The 14,538-nt window shown below is 40.3% G+C and overlaps 1 protein-coding gene across 5 annotated transcripts in view; it reads left to right on the forward strand.

The window, feature by feature from the left end:
- ABCC3 (ATP binding cassette subfamily C member 3) overlaps positions 1–14,538 on the forward strand; it is a 96,222-nt gene that overhangs the window by 12,563 nt on the left and 69,121 nt on the right. For all 5 annotated transcript variants that reach the window (XR_010067195.1, XR_010067194.1, XM_063293224.1 and 2 more), the window contains exons 2-5: positions 3,260–3,436; positions 10,711–10,836; positions 12,449–12,586; positions 13,832–13,957. Coding sequence is in view for 3 of the 5 variants with exons in the window: in XM_063293224.1 (XP_063149294.1) it covers positions 3,260–3,436; positions 10,711–10,836; positions 12,449–12,586; positions 13,832–13,957 (567 nt within the window). In the remaining 2 variants the exon portion in view is untranslated. The remainder of the gene's footprint in view (positions 1–3,259; positions 3,437–10,710; positions 10,837–12,448; positions 12,587–13,831; positions 13,958–14,538) is intronic.

The raw sequence follows: 14,538 nt of genomic DNA on the forward strand, positions 1-14,538 counted from the left end.
AATCCTAACAAACTGAATAAGCGTGGGAAAAACCCAGACATATAAACCCCAAAGGCTAAGGCAGGCCTGATCTGTGTCTCTTTGAATGGCTGCTTAATTCCTCAGTACTACACATGCGCTTTACAGCCTGGATGGGAGTCCCCTGCTCGCCATCCTTACTCATGACAGTAGGATAGGAAACAGCCCAGACCTAAAGCTGAAAAGCTTGTCATTAGTTTCATGCCTGTGAGAAATAAAATATATGAAATTAATAAATGGAACCAATGAAAAATAACTTGAGCTGCAAAATTTATACAGAATGCAAGACCCAGGTTTTCATGATACAAAATTGGGGTTATATTGATGTTGTTTTCTGTTTTGCACCATCCTGGTAGCAATTTGCTATCAAATTAAACTGTTCCTTTTAGCTACTAATGGTTGAGTTGATTTTGTTCCCTTCCAATGGTCTTTTTGAGATTTAGTGTGCAACTTGATTAACATCAGCATTCAGAGCTGAACTTAAAAAGCCAGACTAGCTACTTGAGGCACTAACAGTTCTGTGCATTTTTTGAATACTGTGTTGACAAATATTCCATATCCATTGGTTGAACTGCTGGTAAGAGAGGCAATTCATCTGCCTGGTTTGATCAACCTATTATCTACCAGATAGACTGATGATCAAAGTTGCGTTAGGGTTGCCAGCAGATTAGCTTGGTGGGACAAGTGGTAAGCAGTGAAATTTTAGGAACATTAGGAATTTCTGGATCACTGGACGGGGTGAAGTGAGCAGGCTAACCTTGCTATCTGTGATTCTTTTATCTTCTGTCAAAGGACCATTTCTTTTTTTTAAAAAGTACACATTCTACAGTATTTATTTAAAAAAATACAGCTCAGACTCAGCAAGGAAGCTCTGTGAACACCGGCAGCCTTCCACATTTGTCATCAATACAGGTAGAAATGTACTTCTGGAAACACTTCTACCTACACTGCTCATCCAAAATCTATTGTATTGCCTGGATGTGTCTTTTTATTTTAATGGAGATGTGCACCTGCCTCTGGAATTCTCATTCTTTATATGCTCTAATATTCAATTCTTGCTCAAATTCATGGTATCTTATCAACATAAGATAAAATCACTTTTGGTGAGAGTAATTGCTGATCTGAGGGCAAAGAATCCAAGCTGTTTAAAAACCAGGCTTGGTAATTTTGGAGAAGAGGGCCTGGTTACCTAACTGATAGTCTTAGAAATCCTTTGTTCAATTTAAATTGATAGTTGTATCCATTTCTGTCATTTACACAACTGTCCGTAGTGGAATGTATTAGTAGTAATTGAGCATGAGGAAATGCAATATACTGTATGGGAGGTTGTTTTTAAAATTAGTGAGGAACTTTCAGCTTCTGCCAGCTTGTGAACTGAGGCTATATATTAGTGATACGTTATTCCTCTATTACACCAATTTCCAGTGTATATCTGGGCCTGACTGAATTTCCTGGGACACATCTTCCTCTCTGTCATTTTAAAGATAGTTTTAAATTATGAGTAGAGCTTTCTGTAGTCATGACACTTCTTTAAATTGCTCAGAGAATGTCCATTTCTGCAAGGTGCCTTTTCGGTCTTAGTATGTGAGGAGATAAACGTTCCCACAAACACTTGACATCCATGTTGCTCCTTTGCACAAGTGATGCCTGGATAATGTTTACCTGGGTCTCTGTGTCCCACCTCTCCCTCTTGTTGAACCAAACTAGGGCATGAATATTATTTCACATCTTTTAGCCAGATATTTCAAAAAGGAATGTCTAATGTCTTACCTGAGTTGTGTTTCATTTTAAGGGGAAGCAGGAACCTTCAGATCTTAAAAATTGCCCCATTTGGGAAGGTTGCTAAAGTGGTCTAACCTAACTCTCTTTCTGGGGGTTGAATGTTTTGTATTTCTTTTTCTGTCTTACTTTTTCTCTCACCTGCTTCCTTTCAACTTTCTATATTTATGATTGTAGTTGCTAGCATGGAGTTTATCAGCCTTGGCTATTGTGTAAATATCTGTTAACATACTGCCTGTGTGATATATGTGAACTTTGAGAAGGAATTGCTCTGTGCGATTTGTGTTGATCAGTTTATGAGACTGCTGCCTTAACAAAGGGGAACAGTCCTTTTGAAATAAATTGCTCTGCTATGTAGAGAGAGGTGTTTTGCTTTATCCTCTTGTGATTTAGAGACAAAATGTTTTTCAGGGCTGTTGGGAGTAGAAGCACTTCAGCAAGGCCTTCAGAGAAGATCACTTCGTTCCACAAATATGGTCACTGTGCACAATAAATTGGAGATTTGACATTATTAGTTAACACTGACCTTTCTAGAAGAAATTATCTTCAAATATTTAGTCTGGTACTTTATAACAAACAATTACAGGCCATACTAAGAACATTTTTTTAAAAAGCTAAGGACTAACAAATATTCTTGAAAAGTTCCTGTATTTTATTTTTGAGCCACTAGTACACACATCCATTCACAGCTGGTCATATGGTAGATTTATAACCACACAGTTCCTTTTCATTCTTAATCTACCTCCATAGTTTTATTTTATCTTGCAATGAATTTTATAGCCAGAGCCAATAAAGACATACTGAAGCTGCCGTGGCTTCTTTCTGGTGCAGAAACTGAAAGTGAGAAACATGAAAAGCAAAGAATACAAACTGTAATATTAGAAATGAGCTTCCTGCATATTGCTAAAAAATAAGTGAATGCTTTTTGCCAGCCCATCCAAAATACTGTCAGGTAATGCTACAATCTGTGACATGTGCAAATTGAGGCAGCGAAAATGGCTTTGGGACAGCCAACTTTCCTGTGAGGTTTTTTTGCCCTCAAAAATAACTTTAAATGGAAGTTGCAGGCAGTAGAAAGAGCCCCTGAGTGAAAGTGACAGATCTACTCATGCCGTATTATGGTTCTTATTAAGTAGCAGAGCCTTATCAGCTGCATGTCAGTGCATTTATTTGTATTTTGGAACTACTGTAGTTCTGTTCTGAAGGTATGAAAAGGCAGAAGGTAGATTAGGCTGAGATGAATTAATATATTGAACTTCATTGGACAAATGTGCTTGTTCTGATGAGTTCTTGAATTATGGTAAGGATCAAAGGGGGAACAAACAGAGATTGCTGGGTTTCATGTCCTTCTGAAAAATATTATAGGACATTCAAATCTTTGTTGATTTGTGTGAAAGATTTGGAGCAGCCAATATTCCCCAAGTATTTGCTAATCTTTTTCTACTTGTGTTTTCCCCTACAGGAACCCAATCTTACATTGTACACTGATAATCCAGACTTAACACTATGTTTCCAGAACACTGTCCTGGCTTGGATCCCATGCTTCTATCTTTGGTGCATTCTGCCATTTTACCTCCTTTATCTAAAATACAACAACCAAGGCTACATTGTACTGTCTGTGCTGAGCCGGTTTAAAACGGTAAGATCTATGCCTCCCCAAGGCACCCTATAAAGAGTGACAGGTCTGGCACACCTTTTAAAAAATTAATTTGCAAGGAGTAGATAAGGGTTAAGTACTGTGCCAAATGGGATAAAATGAATAGAATCCAATCATATCTTATATTTGAAAGCTCATGATTCAGCATGACAGTGATTGAACAATAGGAGATGCACTTGCAGATAATCTGTCCTTGAAATAGTTTGGTTTTTCAGTATTTCAAAAAGGCTGTTTTTAAAAGCCTATTCTTGCCACTTATGATTTAGAGAGTAGCTTCCCAATTATATGAGCAGCAAACTGTTTCTGAAGAATGAAAGATCTCAGAAATCTTTTGCACCCTGTGTAATTAATTGGACATACAGGTGGTCCTCACTTAGCAACCAAAATTGGGGCCAGCAACTTCGTGGCTAAGCACTGTGGTTGCTAAGGGGAAAGTCACATGGCCATGACAGGTTTATAACATCACTTCCCATTCTGTCATTAAGTGAATCAATGCGGTCGTTAAACAAGACATCAGATGACTGCAACTTGCAATTTTACTTCCACGTTCTCCATTAACTCTCCTTGTTGGAAGCCAGGTGGGAAGCATGCAAATGGTGATCAGGTGATCATGGGATGCTGTGATGGTTATAAATGCGTGCCGGGTGCACAGTGCTCAAATGGTGATCACATGACTATGGGATGCTGCAACCGTTCTAAATGCAGGGATTGGTCACAAAGCTGTTTTTCTCACCCTGTCATAACTTCAAACAGTTGCTAAATGAGGCAGTCAGTAAGCATGGACTACCTGTACAGGTTTGTTGTTTATTCATTCAGTTGCTTCCGACTCTTCGTGACTTCATGGACCAGCCCACGCCAGAGCTTCCTGTCGGTCGTCAACACCCCCAGCTCCCCCAGGGACGAGTCCGTCACCTCTAGAATATCATCCATCCACCTTGCCGTTGGTCGGCCCCTCTTCCTTTTGCCTTCCACTCTCCCTAGCATCAGCATCTTCTCCAGGGTGTCCTGTCTTCTCATTATGTGGCCAAAGTATTTCAGTTTTGCCTTTAATATCATTCCCTCAAGTGAGCAGTCTGGCTTTATTTCCTGGAGGATGGACTGGTTGGATCTTCTTGCAGTCCAAGGCACTCTCAGAATTTTCCTCCAACACCACAGTTCAAAAGCATCGATCTTCCTTCTCTCAGCCTTCCTTATGGTCCAGCTCTCGCAGCCATATTTTACTATGGGGAACACCATTGCTTTAACAATGCGGACCTTTGTTGTCAGTGTGATGTCTCTGCTCTTCACTATTTTATTGAGATTTGTCATTGCTCTTCTCCCAAGGATTAAGCGTCTTCTGATTTCCTGACTGCAGTCAGCATCTGCAGTAATCTTCGCACCGAGAAATACAAAGTCTTTCACTGCTTCTACATTTTCTCCCTCTATTTGCCAGTTATCGATCAAGCTGGTTGCCATAATCTTGGTTTTTTTGAGGTTTAGTTGCAAGCCAGCTTTTGCACTTTCTTCTTTCACCTTCATCATAAGGCTCCTCAGTTCCTCTTCGCTTTCAGCCATCAAAGTGGTATCATCTGCATATCTGAGATTGTTAATGTTTCTTCCAGTGATTTTAACTCCAGCCTTGGATTCCTCAAGCCCAGCATGTCGCATGATGTGTTCTGCGTACAAGTTGAATAGGTAGGGTGAGAGTATACAGCCCTGCCGTACTCCTTTCCCAATCTTAAACCAGTCCGTTGTTCTGTGGTCTGTTCTTACTGTTGCTACTTGGTCATTATACAGATTCTTCAGGAGGCAGACAAGATGACTTGGTATCCCCATACCGCTAAGAACTTGCCACAATTTGTTATGGTCCACAGAGTCAAAGGCTTTAGAATAGTCAATAAAACAGAAATAGATGTTTTTCTGAAACTCCCTGGCTTTTTCCATTATCCAGCGGATATTGGCAATTTGGTCCCTAGTTCCTCTGCCTTTTCTAAACCCAGCTTGTACATCTGGCAATTCTCGCTCCATGAATTGCTGAAGTCTACCTTGCAGGATCTTGAGCATTACCTTACTGGCATGTGAAATGAGTGCCACTGTTCGATAGTTTGAACATTCTTTAGTGTTTCCCTTTTTTGGTATGGGGGTGTAAGTTGATTTTTTCCACTCTGATGGCCATTCTTGTGTTTTCCAAATTTGCTGGCATATAGCATGCATTACCTTGACAGCATCATCTCGCAAGATTTTGAACAGTTCAGCTGGGATGCCGTCGTCTCCTACTGCCTTGTTATTAGCAATGCTTCTTAAGGCCCATTCAACCTCACTCTTCAGGATGTCTGGCTCTAGCTCACTGACCACACCGTCAAAGCTATCCCCGATATTGTTATCCTTCCTATACAGGTCTTCTGTATATTCTTGCCACCTTTTCTTGATCTCTTCTTCTTCTGTTAGGTCCTTGCCATCTTTGTTTTTGATCATACCCATTTTGGCCTGGAATTTACCTCCAATGTTTCTAATTTTCTGGAAGAGGTCTCTTGTCCTTCCTATTCTATTGTCTTCTTCCACTTCCATGCATTGCTTGTTTAAAAATAATTCCTTATCTCTTCTGGCTAACCTCTGGAATTTTGCATTTAATTGGGCATATCTCCCCCTATCACTGTTGCCTTTTGCTTTCCTTCTTTCTTGGGCTACTTCTAGTGTCTCAGCAGACAGCCACTTTGCCTTCTTGGTTTTCTCTTTCTTTGGGATGTATTTTGTTGCCGCCTCCTGAACAATGTTGCGAACTTCTGTCCAGAGTTCTTCCGGGACCCTATCTACTAAGTCCAGTCCCTTAAATCTATTCTTCACCTCCACTGCATATTCCTGAGGGATATTAGTGAGCTCATATCTAGCTGATCTGTGGGTCTTCCCTAATCTCTTTAGTCTGATCCTGAATTGTGCAAGAAGAAGTTCGTGATCAGAACTACAGTCAGCTCCAGGTCTTGTTTTTACCGACTGTATAGATGACCGCCACCTTTGGCTGCAAAGGATGTAGTCAATCCGACTTCAGTGTTGTCCATCTGGTGAAGTCCATGTATAAAGCCGTCTCTTAGGTTGTTGGAAGAGAGTGTTTGTTATGCAGAGTGAGTTGTCTTGGCAAAATTCTATCAGCCTATGTCCTGCTTCATTTTGTTCTCCCAGGCCATGCTTACCTGTAATTCCAGGTGTCATTTGACTGCCCACCTTAGCATTCCAGTCTCCCGTGATGAAAATAACATCTCTTTTAGGCGTGTTGTCCAGTAGGTGCTGCAGATCCTCATAGAACTGCTCTACTTCAGCTTCTTCAGCATCTGTGGTTGGGGCGTATATTTGGATCACTGTGATGTTAGATGGCTTGCCCTGAATTCGAATTGAGATCATTCTGTCGTTTTTTGGGTTGTATCCAAGCACTGCTTTAGCCACTTGACTATTAATTATGAAGGCTACTCCATTTCTTCTGTGGCCCTCTTGTCCACAGTAGTAGATCTGGTGGTCATTTGATGTGAAGTGGCCCATTCCAGTCCATTTCAGTTCGCTGATGCCCAAAATGTCTATCTTTAATCTTGACATCTCACCAATAACCACATCCAATTTGCCCTGGCTCATAGATCTTACATTCCAGGTTCCAATGGCGTGTTGATCCTTAGAACATCAGATTCGCCGTTCACCACCAGCACCGTCGGCCGCTAACCGTCCTTTCGGCGTTGAGCTAGCTGTGTCATCACATCTGGGGCTAGTTGAACTCATCCTCTGTTCCTCCCCAGTAGCATTTTGACCATCTTCCGACCTGGGGGTCTCATCTTCCGATGGTATACCGACATATCTCTGGTTGTACTGATCCATTCAGTTTTCATGGCAAGAATACTGGGGTGGGTTGCCATTACCTTCCCCAGGGATCGCATTTAGTCTGACCTCTCTGTCATGACCTTCCCGTCTTGGGTGACCCTTCACGGTTTAGCTCATGGCATCATTGAGGTGCTCAAGCTCCAGCACCACGACAAGGTAACAATCCTTTGCTGAAGACCTGTACAGGTAGTTCTCCATTAACAACAATAATTGGGACTGGAATTTCTGTTGCTAAGCAATGTGGTCATAAAGCACGACATCACATGACCGCATCGCTTAGTGATGGCAGCAAGGAGGTCCCTTCTTTTCTTTCAGAGGGGAGTAAGGACTGAGGGAGTAGTAAGGAGTGCTTTCTTCCTCCCCATGGGGGTCTGCAGCAAACCAAGAATATGTCAGAATGACCACTTGCACGCATGACTTAATGCAAATCCAGCCCTTGCATACTGTACTTGCATCCTAATGTCTGACACAAGTTTGTAGGTTGGTTTTTTGCATCATGATGTCACGAGGCACATTTTGTCATTTGCTCCCCTTGCCCACTCCTCAAAGGTGCCCATGCTCCTCCTTCTCCTCCCCGCCAATTCATAAAAAGCCACCTTGCAGGTACTCCAGGAGAATTCTGAGTGTGTAATGTAAATACTCCCTTTAGCTATCAGATTTAAGTGGCTAAACTTTCATTATCTCTTTAATCACAGATTAAGGAACTGAGTTTTGAATTAGATTTCAATCTTGCCTGCCCTCTTTCACTGCCCTCTTTCAGGGACATTGTTGTTAGGAATTAAGAATCTCTCAGGTAGTTGTTTGGTATTTCTAAAAGCTTCCTGTGATTCATCCAGGGCAATAGTCAAAAGGGAAGGGGAAGCATAACTCCAGGTCATAGCACTGTGGTGTTTTCTGTACTGAAGTAACGGGATTCGTTTTTTTAATAACTTCAGTAATTTATCAAAGAAAAGAGTTGATTAAAGTTGATTAAAACACTTTACAATTCTACCCTTTTACTGCAGTAATCTAAATTTATTCACCATCTAATGTAGATTGTGGGTGATATTTCCATCCTATTGAAGTAAGAAACTAAATTTGTATTTTTTTAAAAAAAAGCTGTATTGAGAAAATATCCCTGAATCTATACAGTAGGTCTCAGTCCACTTTTTTCCCCCCTGTCAGAAGCACCCACCAAGGCACTTCTGTAGTGAAAGGATTTGCCGGTGACATCACCGTTGCCCGGGGGATGCCCAAGGGGGCTCCTTTCATGTCCCTGTTATTTTCCCACTGAAGTGGTACCTAAAAAAAGTCATGGTTTCTTTGTATTTCTTGAAAAGCACCATCCAACCCAGTAGGGCTTCCTAAATCACAGCAATGTGATGACATTTGAATTTGGTGAATTTGCTTCATGTAAAAGTAAAAATGTCCTTTGAGTTCATGCAGTTTTCTTGAAAGCAAAATGTATGTCAGTGGTTTAGCCTTTTCCTAAAGGGTTTTCTCAATTTCCCAGTCTAGCCTAGAGTTGTGGCCATTCTTGGTAGTCTCCCACTGACTCCAATATTGCTAAATGCTCCAGAGTCTGCTAGATGCTACCACCGGCTGGGCTGCTTCATATGAACTGTTGGCAAGCATTCAGGCCTTGGGTCTTTTGCCTCTAAATGATGCTGATAATATGATAAATGATAATAATAGCATTCAAACCCACCAAACAGTGGCTGATCAAGGCCAGACTGTTCTGCTCATTTGGAATTTGCAAATTAGAACTAACTTTTCCTCAAAGTCCTTTTCTCTTGCTCTTTTATCCCCTTTATTTAAAACAGTGATGTGGAATGATATAAAGCTCTAGTCTTTGTGCTGAGCAGATTTGAAGTGGAGCCCAACATAACTAAGTCTCCTCTGTGCCCTTTGTACATCCTGATTTTGTAGTACACAGCCTGAGAACTCTTTGTAGGCACATGGAACTCAAGATAAGTAGGATCCTCTGAAAGTGTTAGTTCTGATTTACCAATTATATTTGATTTGGGTGTGAGTTCACCCAGGAGGCAGGGTAAATGACATCAGAACAGTATCCCCTTGTAAAAAGATTATGGTTTGCCATAATGGTGGCTATTGAATTGTGAAGCAGAGTTTATGGTTTGTCATGAATGCATCTGACCGCCTTAAGGGTGGATTTCCAGAACAATAAAGATTCAGGAGTCCGTTATGTTAATTGCAAGGTGCTTCCCAGCGAAGATCACAGGAAGGCTGTTGGAAAGAAAATGAGGAAGTTGCCACCCTCAAGCACATGGGGTTATATAAGTTCTAAATGGAAAATAGTGTGACCTCATCCCCTCCATCTCGATAAACCTTGCTAAAGGTAATTCTGTGATAATTGTGCTTGGAAAGAATCAGTCCCTGTTTTTAGGCAGCTGCCAAAAAGCCTGACCCACCCATGGCTTGTTCAGGACCTCTTTCACGGTTCCTGTGCTGTTTGGCAACAATGTAATTTTGCTTGCAACTTTATCCAATTGACTTTGGGAGAGGGAGTCAATAATCGTTGTACAAGAGAATTGCATAACCAAAACAAGAAATGTGGAATTTGAGAGAAAACTGTGTTTCAATAAACATGGTGGCCCAGGAACTGTAAATTAGTTCTATTAATTTAAAATCTGCAGACCAAACGAAACTGTCTAACAGCTCTGGCACATGCCCATAGAATGGAGTCTGTTTGTTATTGCTTATGATGTAATTGATAGCAAGGGACCTGCAGATTTATGCCACTTTGTCTGCATTTTAAAATTTAGGAGATGTGTGTATCCTTCTCAGCCTATTTCAGCATCAGAGGACTCACATATTGATTGTTGGTAACATCAGTAGATTAATTCTTCCAGCAACTTGCTATTTTGCCCTCTTCTTCTTTTAGTTAAGCAATGATTTTTACTTTCTATGGCATCTGCTGAGATTCTTTTTCTTGCATTAAAAGGCACACACATAGTGAGCAGCAGTATAAACAGTTTCCTTAGTAAGGTACACAGATGAGATGCCATAGCACTACCCTGAAATGGAATGGGCAAGAGTATTGCAGGAAAATTCCAATATAAAATTACCAAATTATTGTCACTGCTCCTTTGACACCACAAAAAGTATCATTGTTTTAAGATAAGGTAGGGAGTAGATCAATTTTATTACAGTCTTTAGCCAGCAAAAGATAAGCTAGGAATAGGAAGTGAGTATAACCTCTAGATGTCCAGCAAAGACAGACTTACAAACCAGAATAAAGTGTGTACCTGCAAGTCATCACTGTGTCACAAAAAACTAGCATATATGGGTATAGACAGATTTTTTTATAGGCTAGTAGTTTTGTACATATTTGCAGATATGCTGAAATATAACTACTTTTGAAAAGTTTTGTGCTTTTGAGATTTAACCTATACTTTCTCTCTCTTTTTATACAGGTCTTTGCTTTTGTGCTTTGGGGGGTTTGCTGGTCCAATCTTTTCTATGCTTTCCATGAAATCAGTCAAAACAGAACTCCACCACCAGTGTATTTTGTAACACCCTTAATTGTTGGCATCACAATGGTAGGTATGCCTTTCTCTTTATGCTGTTATTATTTGCATGTGGGCATGCTGAAAACAAATGTGATGATAGGAAATGTTTTGCTTTGCTCAAGTACTGCAGTTCCATGGAAGCCCACAGGCAGGGGGAGATCCATTTTCACAGGCCACTCAGTTCCTTAGCAGCAGAAATCTTTGTCCTGCCATCCAGTGATATTAGTAAAAAAAGGAAGCATTCAAAAAGGGCATGAAACTAAGAAGGCTTTGGAGCTGCTAAACACTTTCCATTTTTCAAACAAGTGGCTGGAACCAGGAGGAAAAAATAGAGCTGTGCAAGCATTTGAAAGAGGCACATTGCAAAGTATGTTGGCATGAGCAAAGCATCTTTCCTTGGAGTGTTAAAACAGCTGCATCCTCTGGAAAGCTTGTGAAGCTGCTTTGAAGGCTTTCCCTAGTTGTCTGCACTTGTGTGTGCATGTATAGCCATTGTGTTTCACTGGCAGTCCCGGTGGAAGTGTACTCTGTATGTGCATACATGTGCAGAATGCTAGGGAAAGCCAGCATGCTTTTGCAAAGTGTATTGTTAGTGCGGCCCTAATACACCCCCCATTCACCCCCATAAACCCCCTCCAAATGTATATAAACACTCAATCCTTGGAATTTGTCTCCCTTTGCCCAACTGGACTTGGGACTTGATATTCTCTGTGGATAATGAATTACATATTTTATTGTCCCATAAAAAGGAGGGGTGGTATTGAACATCTGCCTTGGATGTGCATGCTTCAGTTTAGGGTAGAAAAGACAAATAGAATTTGGACAGGAGTTCAAAGATGTCAGATGCAAACTACTGATTTGTGAGATAAGATTAGTCCTCATTTGCTTATTTGTCTGCAGCTGTGAGATCCTCTAGAGGCATGCTATTCTGATAAAAAAAAAGGTAACAGTTCCTTGGATCACCCAACATCTGCAGTACTGATAGAATATTTGAGTTCTGTAGAGAAGGAAGAAACTTAGCTATATATTTAAGAGAAATTAAAATAAAAGTGTTTATCATGATTTCTGCTTTGGGGGAGCTATCAAACCCTTGAATAATCTAACTTTTCCTTCATCCTTTAATATTGTCTATTCGTCTACACTTTTTAAAGGTCAAGTAGGTGAATTCTGCATAAAAACCGTGGGAAGATGGGGGAAAATCTTTTCCTTGCCCTATGCTATAAAGTGTCCTTTCACTGCCTTATGCTATGAAAACTCAAATAATATTTTTAAAGAAAATATTAAAAATCTAACACTTGTATAATGAAAACTGAGTTAAACATGGGAGTAGGATATACTGTGAATACCAGGAGAGAGAAAGAAAAGCAGTGTTCTTATTTGCACATATGAAGATACCATTCTCGATCACTGGGGCAATACGTTTTTCAGAAAGAGAGGCAAAAACATTGGATAGCACAGAAATAATAACGCCTAACACCAAATAAAGCAGAACATTTCAGCCAATTACTTTTCCATTTTTGCCAACAACACTACATGGAGGTACCCATCAAATCACTAGGAATTAAATTTGAAGAAAACTTTAGGGAATTGAAAGTCAGATTCTCATTGTCCCCCACCTGTTCTTCACTGACTTTCCTTGCAGCTGGCAGCCATGTTGCTCATCCAATATGAAAGACTTCACGGTGTCCAATCTTCAGGGATCCTCATCATCTTCTGGTTCTTGTGTGTGCTGTGTGCTATTGGTCCTTTGCGATCCAAAATCATTCGGTCTTCAGCTCAGGTAAATTAGGTGTGCTTGTGTTGTGTTGTTGTGTTATGCCATCTTTCCCCAAAGTTAATGCTGGAAGGGAAATGCTTGACAGTCCACTGGTGGGAGTTATGAGCAGAAGGCTACTTGTAGGCTGGGTATATGGTGGTTGCATAGTTTGTCAGACACCAAGGGTAGAGTAGCAGACAGTATTTCAGACTAGATAAGGGCACACTAACAGACTTCGAATATGGCAGGAGGTATAAGAATAGCACATGGCAAAAATGAAAGATTCTTCTTCCTAGGATCATGAAAGGAAGGTCATTCTGAGGCTTAAATACCTAGAAATCCTTGAGAACTATTAAACCATGGAGGTAGAGCTAGTGCATGATATGCTTTTCTTGAAGGAGATGGGAATGAAAATCAGTATGCATCAATCTTCCTTTTATTTTTATTATGGTCAAATTTTGTGAATTCTAGCCACTCATATTAAATAGAATACATATTAAAAACATTGCAAGAAAGCAAGGAGCATCAGCAAAGCGACATGAATGATAGAGATCATAGCACTAAAGCAGTGTTTTCAAACTTGGCAACTTTAAGATGTTACATGGGGAATTCTGGGAGTTGAAGTCAACACATCTTAAAGTTGCCAAGTTTGAAAAACGCTGTACTAAAGGAACAGTGTTGAAAGGAAAAGCTTCTGGCCAAATGCTTGAAAGAATATAACTCTGGTTCCTGGCAAATTTCCTTGGAAAGGGCATTTCCACACAGAGTGGGTGCTGCGGTCAAAAACATGCAGCTGCCTGCTGTAACTGATACAACAGTGACAGTGGGTAGAAAGCTTAAGTGTAGCACATGGGAAGTCACATATGTGGTGGGAGGGCCTCTAGCAGTATTTATTTATCCATCCTAAGTTTTCTTATTTAATACACGATCTTCTATGACCCGTTAAATGGAAGAAACTTGAAAGTAAATACAGTAGTCCAAAAGGCAGAATCTTCCTTTCTGTCTTGCAAAGAGATGAAGAATCTCTTTACCAACTGTATAGGACATTAGCATGCCAGATCAGGATAGCCATATTTTACCTTTCATGGTATTATTCACATTTTAATGAAACTCCTCTATTAATTGTTTTAGGGTGGCATTCTATTGTTCTAGTTATCCTCATCCTCATTGCTGCCCCAGAAATGCAATTTCAGTATGCATTCAGAATGCAACATTATATTGGTTTGTTATATTACTTCTCCCTCGTTGATTGCTACTGTCTCTTTTTAGGACCAAATGGAAGGCAGGTTTAGGAATATCATGTTTTATATCTACTTTGCACTGATCCTTACTGAATTTATTCTTTCGTGTTTCAAAGAAAAGCCTCCGTTCTTCTCTCCTGTGAATTTAGATCCAGTAAGTAAATTTTTGTTACTGTCTCTAGATTTTCATGAATGCTGAGTAGTTGGTTTGTTCATGCCGGTTTTTTTTCCCCTTGAGGTGTTCATAAAAACCCATCCCCCCAACTTTGTATAGGTTGCACCTTATACTAATTTGGGAGATGGTAACCTATGAACCTGGGCCCACTCCTTGCTTTTGAAATCTCAGTTTTGCAGCTGCTTGTGCCCCTGACAGATTTGCTAAAAATCAATGCCAGCTTCCTGCTATTTTTAAGTGAAAAATACAGTGACTGTGAAAAATACAATGACACTGTAGAATAGATTAAAACACTTTTATAAAAACAGAGAACCACCACCAAATATCCTCCAAACACAAGGGAAAAAGAAAAAAATAAGGAGCATGACAAGGTTTCATGCATTTTATACCCTTCCCCCACTGTAAGTCATCGCTTACTACTGTGACTTCACTCTCTGTTCCTTCGAAATGTAAAGTGCAGCCTCTGGCTGCCAAAAGATCACCCAACCTGGTTGCAGTTTATTGCTATATTTCTAGCCAGAATTAGGATGAAGCTTGCATCTCAGAGATCACTAATGAGG

The sequence above is a fragment of the Candoia aspera genome, chromosome 2 (assembly GCF_035149785.1).
Source record: "Candoia aspera isolate rCanAsp1 chromosome 2, rCanAsp1.hap2, whole genome shotgun sequence".
In the NCBI taxonomy this organism is placed as follows: Eukaryota; Metazoa; Chordata; class Lepidosauria; order Squamata; family Boidae; genus Candoia; species Candoia aspera.